A 16168-nucleotide genomic window follows, 5' to 3' on the forward strand; every position below is an offset into this window, starting at 1 on the left:
TAGTGCAGGAAAAGGCCTCATCTTATTTTATAGATGAAGACATTGAGACTCACAAAGTATAAGAAATGTATCTGATATATGTTGATAATATCTCAGTAAAGTTGGAGTGAGGAGAAATACACCTGAGCTTCCATCATTAGTTGGTGGAAGGATCATTATTACAAATTTTGGTTCCAAACTCTCACTCTAGTGTTCTTTATCAGTACCATGCATCCTCTTGCTCTGAGTTTTAGGGGTCTCTGAGATAAACAAGGCTATTCCACTTTTAAGGCAAGGCCTTTTTTCTGTAATACACTTATTATTCTGGATTCTATAGGTTTATTATTTATTCCCATCCAGTTTCTCAATAATAAATAATACTTATTACAATGACAAAATTTATTTAGGTAATTTTTAAAAAATATGGTTATTCGAAAAGATCAGTAAACTCAATGAGCCTCTAGGCAGGCTAGAGAAAAGGAAAAAGAGAGAGAAGATCACAAATTACTAATACCAGAAATAAAAGAGAGGATCACTCTAGAGCTGATGCACACTGAAAGGATAATTAAGAAATGCTATGAACAACTAACTCTATGGCCACAAATCTGATAACCTAGATGAAATGGTCCAATTCCTTGAAAAGCACAATCTGCCAAAGTTCACACAAGAATAAATAAACAATATGAATAGACCTATGTATATTAGACACATTGAATCAATAATTAATAACCTTCCAAAACAGAAAGCACTGGGCCCAGATGAGCTCACAGTGAATTCTACCAAACATGTAAGGAAACAATTATACCAATTCTCTACAGGCTCTCTATAGGAGATAGAACCAGAGGAGATATTTTCTAACTCATTGTATGAGGTTAACATTACCCTATTATCAAAACCAGACAATGACATTATAAGAAAAAAAAAACCACCTTACAGAACAATATCTCTCATGAACACTGGTACAAAAATCTCCAGCAAAACATTAGTAAATTGAATACAACAATGTATTTGATGAATTATGTAACACACCAAGTGAAATGTATTCCAGATGGAGAGCTGACTTCAACATCTGAAAATCAATTGCTGTAATTCAGGCTAATGAAGAAAAATCATATGATCATATTAATAGATGCAGAAAAAACATTTGACAAAATACAACACCCATTCATGATGAAATGAGAAAAAAAAATTTTGGCAAACTAAGAATAGAAGGAACAATTTCCTCAGCTTGATAAAGAATATTTACAAAAAACAAACAGCCAGCATCATACTTAGTGGTAAGAAAGTAGAAGCTTTTCCACTCGGATCAGAAATAAGGTTAGGGGTCCCCTCTCACCACTCCTTTTAAACATCATATTGGAAGTCCTAGATAATGCAATGAAACAAACAAACAAAAGCAAATAAAAGGTTTACAGATTGGAAAGGAAGAAATAAAACTGTCTTTGTTTGCAAGTGACACAATTGTCGATGTAGAAAATCTGAAAGGATTGACAAAAAAAACCTCTTGGAACTAGAAAGTGATTAAAGTCAGGTTGCAGAATACAAGGTTAATATACAAAAATCAGTTGCTTTCCTATATACCAGCAATTAATAAGTGAAGTTTGAAATTGAAAACAATACCATTTACCTTAGCACCCCCAAATGACATACTTTTGTAAAACTCTAACAGAATATGTACAAGATCTATCTATATAAGGAAAATGACAAAGCTCTGATAAAAGGAAATCAAACAAGCACTAAATGAATGGAAAGATATTCCGTGTTTATGGATAGGAAGACTCAACATTGTCAAGATATCAGTTCTTCCCAACTTCACCCAAAGATTCAAATCAAAATCCCAGCAAGTTATTCTGTGGCTACTGACAAACCAATTCTAAAATTTACACGGAGAGGCAAAACAAGCAGAACAACCAACATAATATTGAAGAACAAAGTCAGAGGACTGACACCACGACTGCAAGACTTATGATCAAGGTACAAGTAATCCAGAAAGTGTGACATTGGTGAAAGAATAAACAAATCAGTGGAACAAAACAGCCCAGAAACAGACCCACAAAAATACAGTTGACTGATCTTTGACAAAGGAACAAAGGCAGAACAATGAAGAAAAGATAATCCTTCAACAAATGGTGCTATACAATTGGACACCTACATGCAAAAAATTGAACCTAGACAGGACTTTACATTCTTTACAAAAATTAGCTCAAAATACATATAGGTCTAAATGTAAAACACAAAATATAAACCTCCTAGAAGATAACAAAGCAGAAAGTCTAACTGATCTTGAGTTTGGTGATGACTCTTTAAACACAAATATTGGGGCGCCTGGGTGGCGCAGTCGGTTAAGCGTCCGACTTCAGCCAGGTCACGATCTCGCGGTCCGTGAGTTCGAGCCCCGCATCAGGCTCTGGGCTGATGGCTCAGAGCCTGGAGCCTGTTTCAGATTCTGTGTCTCCCTCTCTCTGCCCCTCCCCCATTCATGCGCTGTCTCTCTCTGTCCCAAAAATAAATAAACGTTGGAAAAAAATAAATAAATAAAAAATAAAAAAAATAAACACAAATATCAAAAGGCACAATCCATAAAATAAATAATTAATAATCTGGACTTGATTATAATTTAAAACTTTCACTCTGCAAAATGCATGGTCAAGAGAATAAGAAGACAAATCACAGACATGGATAAAATATTTGCAAACGACCTATCTGATAAAGGACTGTTGTCAAAATTATACAAAGAACTCCCCAAACACAACAACAAGAAAATGAACAATCCAATCAAATAATGGACAAAAGACCTGAACAGACATCAAAGAAGATATGCAGATGGCAAATAAGTAAAAGAAAAATCCTCAGCATCTTATGTCATTATGGAATTACAAATTAAAATAACAATGAGACACTACTACATGTTAGAATGGTAAAAATCTTGAGCATTGGTAACACCAAATACTAGTGAGGATGTGGAGCAGCAGATCCTCTCACTCACTGGTGACTGAGTATGCTACAGCCACTTTGGAAGATGGTTTTGTGGTTTCTTACAAAACTAAACATACCATTACCATATGATCCAGAAACTGTATCCTCACTATTTACTCAAATGAGTTGAAACCTTATGTCCACATAAAAATCTGCACACAATGCTTATAGCAGCTTTATTCATAATTGCCAAAACTTGGAAGCAACCAAGATATTTATCTTTTAGTAGGTGAATTTATAAATAAACTGGCACATCCAGAAAAAAATGTAGTATTATTAACACTAATGAGAAAGGAGCAATCAAACTATGAAAAGACATGAAGGAACCAAAATTTGTATATTATTAAATGAAAGAAGCCAATCTGAAAAAGCTACATAATGTATGCTTGCAACTCTATGACATTCTGGAAAAGGCAAAACTATGGAAACAGTAAAAAGATCAGTGGCTGCCAGGGATTAGGAAGGAGGAAGGAATGAATAGGCAGAGCACAGAGTATTTTTAGGGCAATGAACAGTCATTCTATATGTTTCTATAATGGTGAATACACATCATTATACTTTTGTCAAAACCCGAAGAATGTACACCACCAAGAATGAACCCTAATGTAAACTACTACGACTCTCAGTGATAATGATGTGTCGATGTAGGTTCATGGATTGTAACAAATATACTACTTTGGTGCAGGATGTTGATAGTGGGGTTGGAGGCTATGCATGTGCAGGGACAGGGTATATATGGAAATTCTTTGTACTTTCCACTCAGTTTTGCTCTGAACTTAAAACTGCTCTAAAAATAAATACTTTATGAAAATAATCATGAGAATATGATTTTTTAAATGTATTTCACAAAGTAGGTATAGGCTTTGTGAATTAAGAGTCCAAGATTTTAATATTATTTCTGCAAAAAAGGCTATTGTGCAACTTTGATCAAGCAACCATATCTTTGGGCCTGAATGTTCTCAGGTCTGAAATGAGGAAATGAGACTAAGTGACTCTAAGGTTATTTTAGCTCTAACATTCTTCTCTGGGTCAGGGAAATTTAAGTGGTACATATTGACAGTACCCAATGGAGCATGAAGCTGAATTTTATCACCTTTACATCTGTGCTCCAACCACTAAGCAAGTTAGTTATGATGTAGTATGTCAGTAACTGGTATTCACAGGTAAATGTATAATGCATTAACTCCATATCATTTTAATGCCTTTGAAAAGCTATAAACATACAGCCATTAAAAACGCTGACAAGTCAAGCCAACCAGCCATTATTTGACAATTTTGTAAGCTTATTTTAAGAATTGAACTTATCGGGGCGCCTGGGTGGCTTAGTCAGTTAAGCGGCCGACTTCGGTTCAGGCCATGATCTTGCGGTCCGTGAGTTCGAGCCCTGCGTCGGGCTCTGTGCTGACAGCTCGGAGCCTGGAGCCTGTTTCAGATTCTGTGTCTCCCTCTCGCTGACCCTCCCCTGTTCATGCTCTGTCTCTCTCTGTCTCAAAAATAAATAAAACGTTAAAAAAAAATTAAAAAAAAAAAAAGAATTGAACTTATTAAAATTGCCAGACCAGAAACCAGGGACAATCTGATTGTCCTGAAATCTCCTGACAGAACAGGAGATTCTTAGGTGTCCCTGTCAATGCAGAAAAGAGACGCTACTCACATGACTGGAAGAATTCCATGAAATCCCAAACATCCTTGAAGGTGATATATTTGGTGAATACATGCATTGTTATTTAGAATAAAACCAAATTTCTCTGAATAATATAAAGTAATTGATACTAAAAGCCATATAGGCTTTTCTGTAAAGATTTTTCAGGAAGGTCTTAAGAGACAGCCCTATAATTAAGTTACAGAGTCTGGATGCAGACCTGAAAGCTGCCGTGAGGGCAATGATTTAATTCTGACGGTGGAGTGTCTAAACAAAGAGTCTCTTACCTGCTGTGGGACACAGCGGAGGACCCTGTCTCCTCTGGCTGAGTCTGCTGCTCACCCACTCTCTTCTCAGCAGGTCCCTTCTCTAGGGGCTGCTGCATTCCAGCTTTCAGTTGCAGCATTTTCTCATGAAGAATCCTCTTACTGCCTCCTTTAAAAGGAAAGATGGAAGAGAAATGTGTCTGGGTCTCCACAATGGCCAGGCTTTCTTCCAAAGCTGCCTAGAGTAATCAAAACAAAATGATAGTTTATAGAGCTGGATCATTAAAGAGGATCCCATATGAGCACAGAGAAAGGGAGTGGGGAACCTGCCTGGAGGTAAATAATGCAACCTATGATGTGCTCCTGTGAAGAGTTCCCCCTCAGCCATGAGGACCTTGGTGACCATGGGTTGGAGGAAAGATACAGCAAGTAGGGGGAGATGGTGCCATGAGGGAGAAGAGCAGGACCCAGAGGTATTTTAGAAAAGCAAACAAACCTGGGGCACCTGGGTGGCTCAGTTGTTTGAGCATCTGACTTCAGCTCAGGTCATGATCTCATAGCTCCTGAGTTCGAGCCCCACGTCAGGCTCTGTGCTGGCACCTCGGAGCCTGGAGCTGCTTCAGATTCTGTGTCTCTCTCTCTCTCTGCCCCTAACCCACTCGCATTCTGTCTCTGTCTCTCTCCAAAATAAATAAACATTAAAAAAAATTTTTTTAAAAAGCAAACAAGCCAACCAACAAGCAAATAGTGAAATAAACAAATGAAATCAAATGGGCTTTTTAAAAAAAATTTTTTTTTTTTTTTTACATTTTATTTATTTTTGAGAAACAGAGTGAGACAAAGCGTGAGCAGGGGAGGGGCAGAGAGGGAAGGAGACACAGAATCTGAAGCAGGCTCCAGGCTCTGAGCAAGCAGTCAGCACAGAGCCCAACACGGGGCTTGAACCCACAAACTGTGAGATCATGACCTGAGCCGAAGTCGCACGCTCAACCAACTGAGCCACCCAGGCGCCCGAAAGGGGCTTTAAACTGGAGTAAGAGTTGAGTATTTTTGATTCTTACAGTTGAGATAAAGTTTCCTGGGAGTGTTCCTTTAGAAATCAGAAGGGCTTTTTGTCACCCACAAGTTTTGAGAGTTATGAAGGCAGAAACAAAGTTTGAAATGCCAGAGCTCAAATCCGGTCACTGGGACATCAACAATAGTGCCATGGGAAGGACTCTCGGTTCTGGTCTCAAATTGTAATCAGAGAATTAGAATGTGTTGGTAGCCACAGAACCTGAGAAAGCCCTGTCTTCTAAAGGCCTGCCATACTCAACACAAAACTGCTTGTTTCTCCCTGGATGTCTCTATCAATGGAGACCACCTCTCTCACCAACCAGTTTTAATATCTGGGTACTCTTTTACTGATACTACCAATTTTTTTAAAGTAATCTCTACACCCAACATGGAGCTCAAACTCACAACCCCAAGATCAAGGGTAGCACACTCCACCAACTGAGCCAGTCAGGCACCCCAGCCAGTCAATTTATAAAGAAAAATCTAAGCATGTTCTCTTTGTTCAATCTTGCTTTTGCACAGAAAACCTCAAACAACAATCTTTTTTTCAACACACTTATTTTCTTTTTAAAAAAAAATTTTTTTTAATGTTTATTTATTTTTGAGACAGAGAGAGACAGAGCATGAATGGGGGAGGGTCAGAGAGAGTGGGAGACACAGAATTGGAAGCAGGCTCGAGGCTCTGAGCTGTCAGCACAGAGCCCGACGCAGGGCTCGAACTCACGGACCGTGAGATCATGACCTGAGCCGAAGTTGGACGCTCAATCGACTGAGCCACCCAGGCGCCCCAACACCCTTACTTTCTTGAAGATAGTTTCAATAAAAACAATTCTGTGGCTCTTCATGCATGAATTTTTAAAAGCCTCTAGTGATTTTTACTGTTCCTCTTTGGGAACTGTCGAAATTTTACCCCCTAGATCCTTTCAAGGGAATAGTGACCAAAAACTAAGTATAACTAATAAATTTAGAATAATGATGTCTTACTTTTTAACCCCATAAAAATTAATATATCTTAGTGCAATGTTAAATTTCTTTCACTTGCAGTAGGAGAACATGTGGGGGTTTTATTTAACAGGAAGTAATTAAAAAAGATTTTTTTAATGTTTATTTATTTTTGAGACACACAAAGAGAGACAGAGTGTAAGTAGGGGAGAGACAGAGAAAGGGAGACACAGAATCTGAAGCAGACTCTAGGCCCTGAGCTGTCAGCATTGGAGCTGGATGTGGGGCTCAAACTTAGGAATGTTGTTTATTCGGCTGGGCAGGGGGAAATGGGAAGTCATTGTTTACTAGCAACAGAATTTAGGTTTGCTAAAAGAGGAAAAAAGTTCTATGGATGGATGGTGGTGATGGTAGCATAATAATGTGAACACACTTAATGCCACTGAACTGTACACTTAAAAATGATGAAGATGGTAAGTTTTTTTAAGATGGCAAATTTTATGTTAAATTTAAAAAATTAATTTAATTAATTTAATTAAAATATATAATACACATAAAGAACCCCAAGAGCATAGATAATAGTAAAATGTTGTGAAATAATTAGGAAGTGATGTGTTCTGGATATTTATTACTTTGTTTTTGTTATAATTTATTTAATTGTAAGTTAAAACACTTCATTATTATTATTTTTTTTAATGTTTATTTATTTTTGAGACAGAGAGAGACAGAGCATAAATGGGGGAGGGTCAGAGAGAGAGGGAGACACAGAATCAGAAGCAGGCTCCAGGCTCTGAGCCATCAGCCCAGAGCCCCACGCGGGGCTCGAACTCACGAACGTGAGATCATGACCTGAGCTGAAGTCGGACGCCCAACCGACTGAGCCACCCAGGCGCCCCTATTTTTTTTAATGTTTATTTATATTTGAGAGAGAGACAGAGTGCAAGCGGGGGATGGGCAGAGAGAGGGAGACACAGAATCTGAAGCAAGCTCCAGGCTCTGAGCTGTCAGCACAGAGCCTGATGTGGGGCTCAAAACTACAAACTGCAAGATCATGACCTGAGCTGAAGTTGGACACTTAACCAACTGAGCCACCCAGGTGTCCCTATACTTTAATTTTTAATGATGACAAAATCCTGTGAATTTAACAGCTACCTTGAGAGCTGGTGCTTGTTGGCTGCACCATACTACTGACAGATTCCCATCGAGGGTTTAAGAGCCTAATACTTGGGTTGCCTTGGTTACTATGGCTCTGCTGTCAGGCTTAGATAGGCTGGTAGCAAAACCCGTTGGTGTGACCATGGCCATCTCTACACATCCTTCAAAGGATTTGGAAGAATATGAAGAAAGGTCGTCTGGAAAGACTAATTTTGAAAGTTGTTATTGTTGCCCAATCCTCCCCCAACTCCTTGTAGACTGTGTAATGATACTGCTGTATGGTGTTAGTTGGACTGTAAACTAGCACAACCACTTTGGAAAGCTTTTGGGGAGTTCATAAAGTTAAACATACACTTAACCCTATGATCCAGCAATAATAGTACTCCTATTTATTTCCCAAGAGAAATGAATGTATGCATCCAAAAAGATTCCAGAAAATGATTATTGCAGTATTATTCATACTGGGCAAAAACTAAAAACAACCCAAATGTCTACCAACAGGGGAACTGATAAACTTAAAAAAATTTTTTTTTAGTGTTTTATTCATTTTTTTGAGAGTGAGAGAGAGACAGAGCACTAGCAGGGAAGGGGCAGAGACAGTGGGAGACACAGAACCCAAAGCAGGCCCCAGGTTCTGAGCTGTCAGCACAGAGCCCAAAGTAGGGCTTGAACTCACAAAGTACGAGATTGTGACCTGAGCTTAACTGACTGAGCCACCCAGGCACCCCAGAACTGATAAAGTTTTATACTCTCTGGATCACTACTCAGCAATACAAATGACCAAATGACAAATGCTGACAATAACATGGATAACATGGAAACAGTATGTTCAGCAAAAGATGCCTCTGCAAAAGGATGTTTTTAAATATCTAAAACATAGCTATTTTAGTGTTCCTGTGTGTTACTCATGTATGATTCCAGTTACAAGAAGTCCCAGAAAAGGCAGAACAGACAAAACTAAGTTGTAGTCATAGGAATCAGAAGAGTTGTAGCTTCTCTGGGGTATTTTGATTGGAAGCTTACATGAGGGAAACTTCTTGAGCTAATGTTCTATAAAGTTTGGTCTGGCTAATGGTTACAAGGGTGTATACATTTGTCGAGATTCATTAAACTGTACACTTTATATATGTGCGTTGTTTGTAAATTGTATCACAATAACATATTGTTAGCATAAAAACAAGATTATGTATATTTTTTAAACTGTTGGAATTACATAAAAATAATTGTTCAGCGTTTAGTTTCATTCTGATACACATTATTTTACTTTTATGTGTTCTGTAAAATCTAAATGAAAGACTCTAATATAAATTAGAACTTCTGTACTTTCTAAACTATGCTAGTGTTAGAGCAGGCAGTTAAGTTAGGCTCTGATCTGGAAGCCAGCAAAGAGGAAGTCATGGTCAGCTAGGCCTGTCGTGCCTGGCGCCACTCCACAAGAAGCCAGATCAAACCAGACAGGCCCCAGATGGTGGGTGCCAGGATGGGAAACCTCTGACCAAATAAGGAAGAAAAGGTGAGAAACTCTGCTTCTAAGAAATCCCTGCCCCAACAATAGTCCATCCCCTAGTTAACAACTGTCAATAAAAAATAGAAACACAACCCCTCTCCCTCCCTCCTTCTTTAGCTCACCTGCTCTCATATCTCATATCTTGAGAGTGCATTTTTCGCTTTAATAATCATTACCACTTGTGTTGCACATCTGCTGTGTTGCATGTCTGTTCTTAAATTCTTTCTCGAGACAAGACCAAGAACCTTCACACCTTTGGGACTGGCTGGGACAGGGCCCCAGGGCCCTGGGTCTCCCCAGTTCAGTGGGCAACAGTAGGGCTTTACTAATACTAATTCCATTTACTCTCCTGCCTTTTGAGTTTTTATCATTCATTATATTTCAAAATATGTTCAAATCACACAGTCATTATTTTTGCTTGGGACAGTTATATTTATTTGATTTAATCACATATTTTACATATCCATTGCTTTTCATTCCTTCTTTCATTTTCCATGTTCCCTTGGGATCATTTCTGCCTGAAGAATGATCTTCTGAATTTCCTTTACTGAAGGTATTCTGCTTATCTGGAAAAGCCTTTATTTCACCTTCACTTTGCAAGATATTTTGCCAGGGATTAAATGCAGATTGAAAATTATAGTATTTTAGCCCTTTAATAATGAATATAACATGAGTTGTTTTCTTCCAGGTGTTTCTAGATTTTGTTTGCCTTTGATTTTCAGTAGTTTTACAATCACATGCCTGGATACAGTTCTCTTGTCTTTAATTTTGTTTGGAGTTGACAGAATTTCTTGTACATTTGGCTTGATAGTTCATCAGTTATTTTTTAATTGGCCATTACATTTTACAAAATTGATTTCAACCCAATTTCAATCTCCTTTAACGTGAAACTTCAAATACAGATACGTTAGCCCTTTAAAAACATGACTTACACTTTTTAAAAACTCTCCCCTCTGAAGCTCTGAAGTTCCTTTCCTTTTAGCTCTTTATACTTCAACTAGGTATTTTATACTTATTATTTCAATTACTAATATATTTCAACTGGGTCCAAACTGCTGTTAAAACTATGTTACTTTCGGGGGTGGGAGGGAGGAGAGGGTGGGTGATGGGTATTGAGGAGAGCACCTTTTGGGATGAGCACTGGGTGTTGTATGGAAACTAATTTGTCAATAAATTTCATATAAAAAAAATAAAAAAAAATAAAACTATGTTACTTTTTTTTTTTTTTAAGTTTTTATTTATTTATTTTGAGAGAGAGAGAGAGAGACAGCAGATAAAGGGCAGAGACAGAAGGTGAGAGAGAATCCCAGGCAGGCTCCATACTCTTAGTGAGAAGCCCCATGCAGGGCCTGCTGTGGGGCTCAACTCCACAAACTGGGAGATCATGACCTGAGCCAAAATCAAGAGTTGGACACTTAACCAACTGAGCCACCCAGCTGCCCCAACCATATGTTGCTTTTTAAAATTAGTTATCACATATTTTTGTTCTAGGATTTCCATTTGAGTTTTCAGTAGATTCCTAATCTCAAATGTAAGTTTCCATTTTGTCATCTATGTCCTTGAATGCCTAAAACATATATATTTGAGTGTTCCTATCTGGTAAGTCCAATAGTTCAATCATGTTGTGAATCAGTCTCTATTGTTTGCTTTCCTGCCATCCCCCTCTTGTTCATCTCTTTGTATGCCTGAAAAATGTGATTGAGTGATGGTCCTGATGTATGAAGAACCATGGAGTCTTTGGATAATGTTACTTTTTGGGAGAGATTATAGAGAGGCAGATCACCTCAATCCATTCCATAATTAAGCTATTTGACAGTTTGCACTGCTTGGAAGTTTCAGCCTATATCTGGTTTTGTCTACATTCCTAGGTGGTAGATCTTTAGGGCTGCCATCTGAGCAGTACCTTCTCTTTGGGGAGACCTGAACTTCAATTCATATCTATCTCCTTTGCACCATGTACCACTGAAAACTGCTCTTCTTTCAGCGGTACTCTGCTTGCCTTCATAGCTTCTTGACTGTCTATAGCAGAATTTGCAAATGCCTTGAGGGTGTGAAAATTAGTAACTTGAAACCTGGCTAAGGTGAAGATGGGAGATTTGGTAGGGGGAGCTGTCACAAATTGCCATACCAAAAGGATGAGACAGACCTTGCAAGTGGATATTACTTTACTATTCCAGCAGGAGGAAGAAAGGCTTTCCTCCTCCCCCAGCAGTAGCCCAGCTAATGAGAAACAGTCACAACTCAGCCAATGAAAAGCCACTATACTTTGAACCCCCAGTTTACTCCAATAGATTTTTTGTTTGTAACACCTACCTAACTTCCCCTTTCACTTTATAAAAGACCCTTCTCCTTTGTTGAGTGGACTTGCCTATGGTTTTGCTATAGCTTACCTATTGCAATTCTCTACTGTTCTTGAAAAAACATGTTTTTTGCTGGTAAAATAACTGGCAGTTTTATTTATTTATTTATTTTTTTTTTAAAATTTTTTTTTTCCAAACGTTTATTTATTTTTGGGACAGAGAGAGACAGAGCATGAACGGGGGAGGGGCAGAGAGAGAGGGAGACACAGAATCCGAAGCAGGCTCCAGGTTCTGAGCTATCAGCCCAGAGCCTGACGCGGGGCTCGAACTCACGGACCGCGAGATCGTGACCTGGCTGAAGTTGGACGCTTAACCGACTGCGCCACCCAGGCGCCCCACTGGCAGTTTTATTTTTAAGGTTAACAAGGGCAAACCCTTTCCAATTATCTGGTTCACATCCCAATGCACTCCAGGATCTTGACTCCTCAAGTCTGAATACCTGGACAGCCCCACAAATCTCTCCAACCCCCTCTATGGCTCCCTCTTCCCCTCCTCATGGATTAAAGTGCTGCTATTTTTTCTGATTCTTAGTAGCTGCCTTCTCCCCAGCTTCTCAGTCTCTGGGTCCTATGCCAAGAAATGGCCAATGCCTGAGGGGAAAAGGCAGAAAATTAGTTTCATTCCAATGAGCTTCTCTCTCTCTCCCTTTCTCTCTCTTGAGCTGGCTCTGTGTGTCCTAGTTGCATTGGTAGCCTTCCAAAGACTTCAAACAATTCCTTTAAACCAGATTTGATCTACTGTTTTCAGTGTCTGTGCTGGTTTACTGCAGATACGCCATCATAACTGAAAGAGGAAATCTACAAATTCCAGGTAAATTAAATTTTCCTACTTTGATTTCTTAAAAGCAACAACAACAAAAGGAATAGGTTACTGGTACATAGTTGGGACTTTTCTTATTATATTTGGGATAAGTCTGACTGGCTATTAAAAGCTCTTGCTAGAAGCAGGTGCAAAAGATTGTCTACCATGAGCTGAACACTCATCACGCCTGTCCAAGGTCCGAGAATTTGATCAAGTTGGATCCATTTACCTGCTGTGCTGTCTCATCAGTTAACTCACCATGGAAATTATCAAGCAACCAGTTTTCCAGGTGTTGGTCACTAATACGGACGAGAAGAGCCCAAGTGAACCATTTAACACTCCTCATTTATTCTGGGGAATGCTGAAAGTCAGCAGTGGTGCAGTTAGAAGTGAAAACGGAAGTCTTAGTTACAATGATACTGGCAGTTTTCTCCGAGCGAGCGTCACCGTGTGAGCAGCATGCAGTTCCTCGGTGCTGTACTGAGCATAACTGATATAGTCCCCATAACAACCCCGAGACAGTGTAGGTTATCAGCACCCCTGCTTGCAGGTGAGGACACTCAGGCACTGAAAGGCTGGTCTGACTTTCCAAGGGGCCCAGCCCTGTGATGGGGAGGGCCAGCACTCAGGGCCAGGCAGTTTGCCTCCAGAGCCCTCGTGTTTGGCCAGCCTGCCAGCGCGCACTGAGAAGCTTTCACCAAGATTTGCCGTCCCCTCCTGGCTCAGCCTCCCTGATGTTGAAAAGAAAGAGAAGGTTAAAAGTAAGGCCTACTTTTAACACTGGCAACTATGGACGAAATGAAGAAGAGAAAGAACAAAACGATTTAGTCCTCCCCAGAAACAGACTCCATGGTTCTAGGGATGAAGGAATCACATCTCCCAACTGGAAGTATTTAGGGACCTTGATATTTCCTAATGGTCCGAACAGAGAGTTCCCTTGAGGGGCACAAAGGAAAAAGTGACTGTATGGAGGAGACAACTGAGCCAACTCGCACCTTCCTGACTTAGGGCAAGAAGGAGTGCGCCTGGAGTGACAAGAGGGAGGGAGGATATCCCATAAAAATGAGCCCAAATCATGTTTTTGAAACTTCATGGAATAACACTTTAATATTTGGCCATATCCATGTTCCTTTACCACTGATAACCTAATGTCTTCTTTATATTGAGTCACCTTTTTTTTTAAGGAAAGATTCTTTTTAAAATTAATTTTGTCACTACCATAGCTGAAATACCAGAATGAATCGTCTTAAGCAGGATGTAACTGAAAAAATAAAGACAAAGGAAACAGAACAGTGTGATTATAGTAAAATATTAAAATAGTTAAAAATGCAAGTTAAATAGTAAAAGTAAATTGGCATAAAGTATAATAGGCAATTTAATTCTCGTAGCAGCAATTCAACGTAAATGTTATCTCTGTTGTTACAGAGGAGGAAGCTGGAATGTAAAAACTCAAAATTTGACTGACAGGCCAGAGCTAGTGGAAGTGGCAAGATCAAACCAAACCATCAGATGCCAAAGCCCCCAAATTCATGTCCTCTGAGATTTAAAATGGATGTTGAACTACAGTGTATGACAACATTGAAATGAGTGTTCACAGTTAGAGAGGAAGAAGAGAGAACATTTTCCATCAGTCTCTGGTCAGGACCCGAAAGGGGTCTTTTCTGGGGAGGCCGAGGGGTTAGCATTGAAGCAGAGCCCAGGAGCCTCCACAAGCACTCCCTCGAGGAGTGCGCAGAGACAGCCATCAGAGGAGCCTAGAGCCACGCTGGGGTGATCAAATTACTGAATTTTGCAAAGCTAATTTCTCTATTGCACAGATGAGATTGCAGTATAAGAATGGAAGTCACAGAAACAATGTCCTTAGAGGACACAGAAGGATGAAGTTTTGTGGTAGGACTTGAATGGTGATAGAGAGGCCTCAACCTTTAACGGGAGCCAAATGGCTAAGCCCAGAAAAGCTCTGGCTTTGACTCTACATGCTATCTCCCCCCTTCATGCCCCAAGTTACGTCCTGAGAGCAAAAGGGTATCCCGGAGCAAAACAAAAGCAAAATGGATCTCCAAGACCTCTCAGAAGTGGGAGGTGAAGCACAAGGAGGAGAATGCAGAAGCAGAGGTTTAGACACAGAATTAAAACAGGTTTATTAACCATACACTGACTGGGAACTGACTTTAAAGACTAAATTGTACCTGTCTTCCAGTGGCTCAGGGGCTGAATTTTCCATGGAAGTGTGTCAATCTTAGAATATGATGTACAGAGATTAATATAAAAATATTTAAATATTAGTAGTAAATAAGGGACTGTGAATCTCACGTTTCCTCAAAAAAGGGAGACCATCATCAAAATGTTGTCAAATAAGTAGAAAGCCAAAAGTATGAGAGCACCCAAAATGTCACAGGGAATACTTCGAACCTACTTTGTGTTCTGGGAGGTTATTAATTGTTGATTCAATTTCCTTAATAGATATATGTCTGTTCAGATTATCTATTTCTCCTTGTGTGAGTTTGGTAGGTTGTGTCTTTCAAGGAATTGGTCCAGTTCACCTAAGTGATCACATTTGTAGGCACAGAGTTTTTTATAATATTCCTTTATTACCCTTTTAACATCCATGGGATCAGTACTGATGGCCTCTTTCATTTCATTTTTAAATTTTTAAATGTTTATGTTTTTATTCTTGAGTGAGAGAGAAAAAAACAACACACAAGTGGGGGAGGGGCAGAGAGAGAGGGAGACAAAAGAATCTGAAGCAGGCTCCAGGCTATGAGCTGTCAGTGCAGAGTCCAATGTGGGGGTCCAAACCACTAACCTCAAGATCATGACCTGATCCGAAGTTGGATGCTTAGTTGACTGAGCCACCCAGACTCCCCATATCTTTCATTTCTTATAGTAATAATTTGTACCTTTTCTCTTTTTTGTTTTTATCAGTTAGTAGCTTGGTTGGAGGTTTATCAATTTTATTGATCTTTTCAAAGAGCCAGCTTTTAGCTTTGTTGCTTTTCTCTGTCTTCCTGTTTTCAATTTCATTGACTTCTGCTCTGATGTTTATTATTTTTCTTTTGCCTACCTACAATTTAATTTGTTCTTTTTCTAGTTTCCTAAGGTGAACCTAATTTGCATCCTAGCCTAGGCTTACCTAGGAGAATAAATTTCAGTATCAGTTTGGCAAACCTTAGTTAATCAAGCAGCCTTTTAATTATTTTTACTTAGAACAAATGTAAAGTACACTAAGTGTGCAGTTAAAAGTTACTTTATTAATTAAAGTAAACCCACCTGAGTAAACCACTACCTAGACTAAGGTACATTATATTTTCAGACTGTGGAAAGCTTCCTCGTGCCTCTTCTCAGGCAACATTCCACAGGGTTAGCCTTCCTTAAATGTCTATCACCATAGTTTTCCTTATTCTTTGCTTTCATGTAAATGCAATCAGAAAGCAAATACTCCAGGGCCTTTTTCATGCGGCAGGGATAATCTGACTTGTTCACT

The 16168-nt window shown here is 39.2% G+C and overlaps 1 protein-coding gene across 9 annotated transcripts in view; it reads right to left on the reverse strand.

Moving 5' to 3' along the window:
- Positions 1–16168, reverse strand: part of LOC101100497 (myomegalin) — a 47125-nt gene that overhangs the window by 15757 nt on the left and 15200 nt on the right. For 8 of the 9 annotated variants that reach the window (XM_045033437.1, XM_045033436.1, XM_045033432.1 and 5 more), the window contains exon 2: positions 4885–5032. In XM_045033437.1, coding sequence (XP_044889372.1) covers positions 4885–5003 — 119 coding nt within the window. In that variant the 5' untranslated portion in view covers positions 5004–5032. Of the gene's footprint in view, positions 1–4884; positions 5103–16168 lie in introns of all 9 variants that reach the window. The other variant, XM_023259094.2, reaches the window with a different exon arrangement.

Source organism: Felis catus, chromosome C1, assembly GCF_018350175.1.
Source record: "Felis catus isolate Fca126 chromosome C1, F.catus_Fca126_mat1.0, whole genome shotgun sequence".
NCBI classification, from domain to species: Eukaryota; Metazoa; Chordata; class Mammalia; order Carnivora; family Felidae; genus Felis; species Felis catus.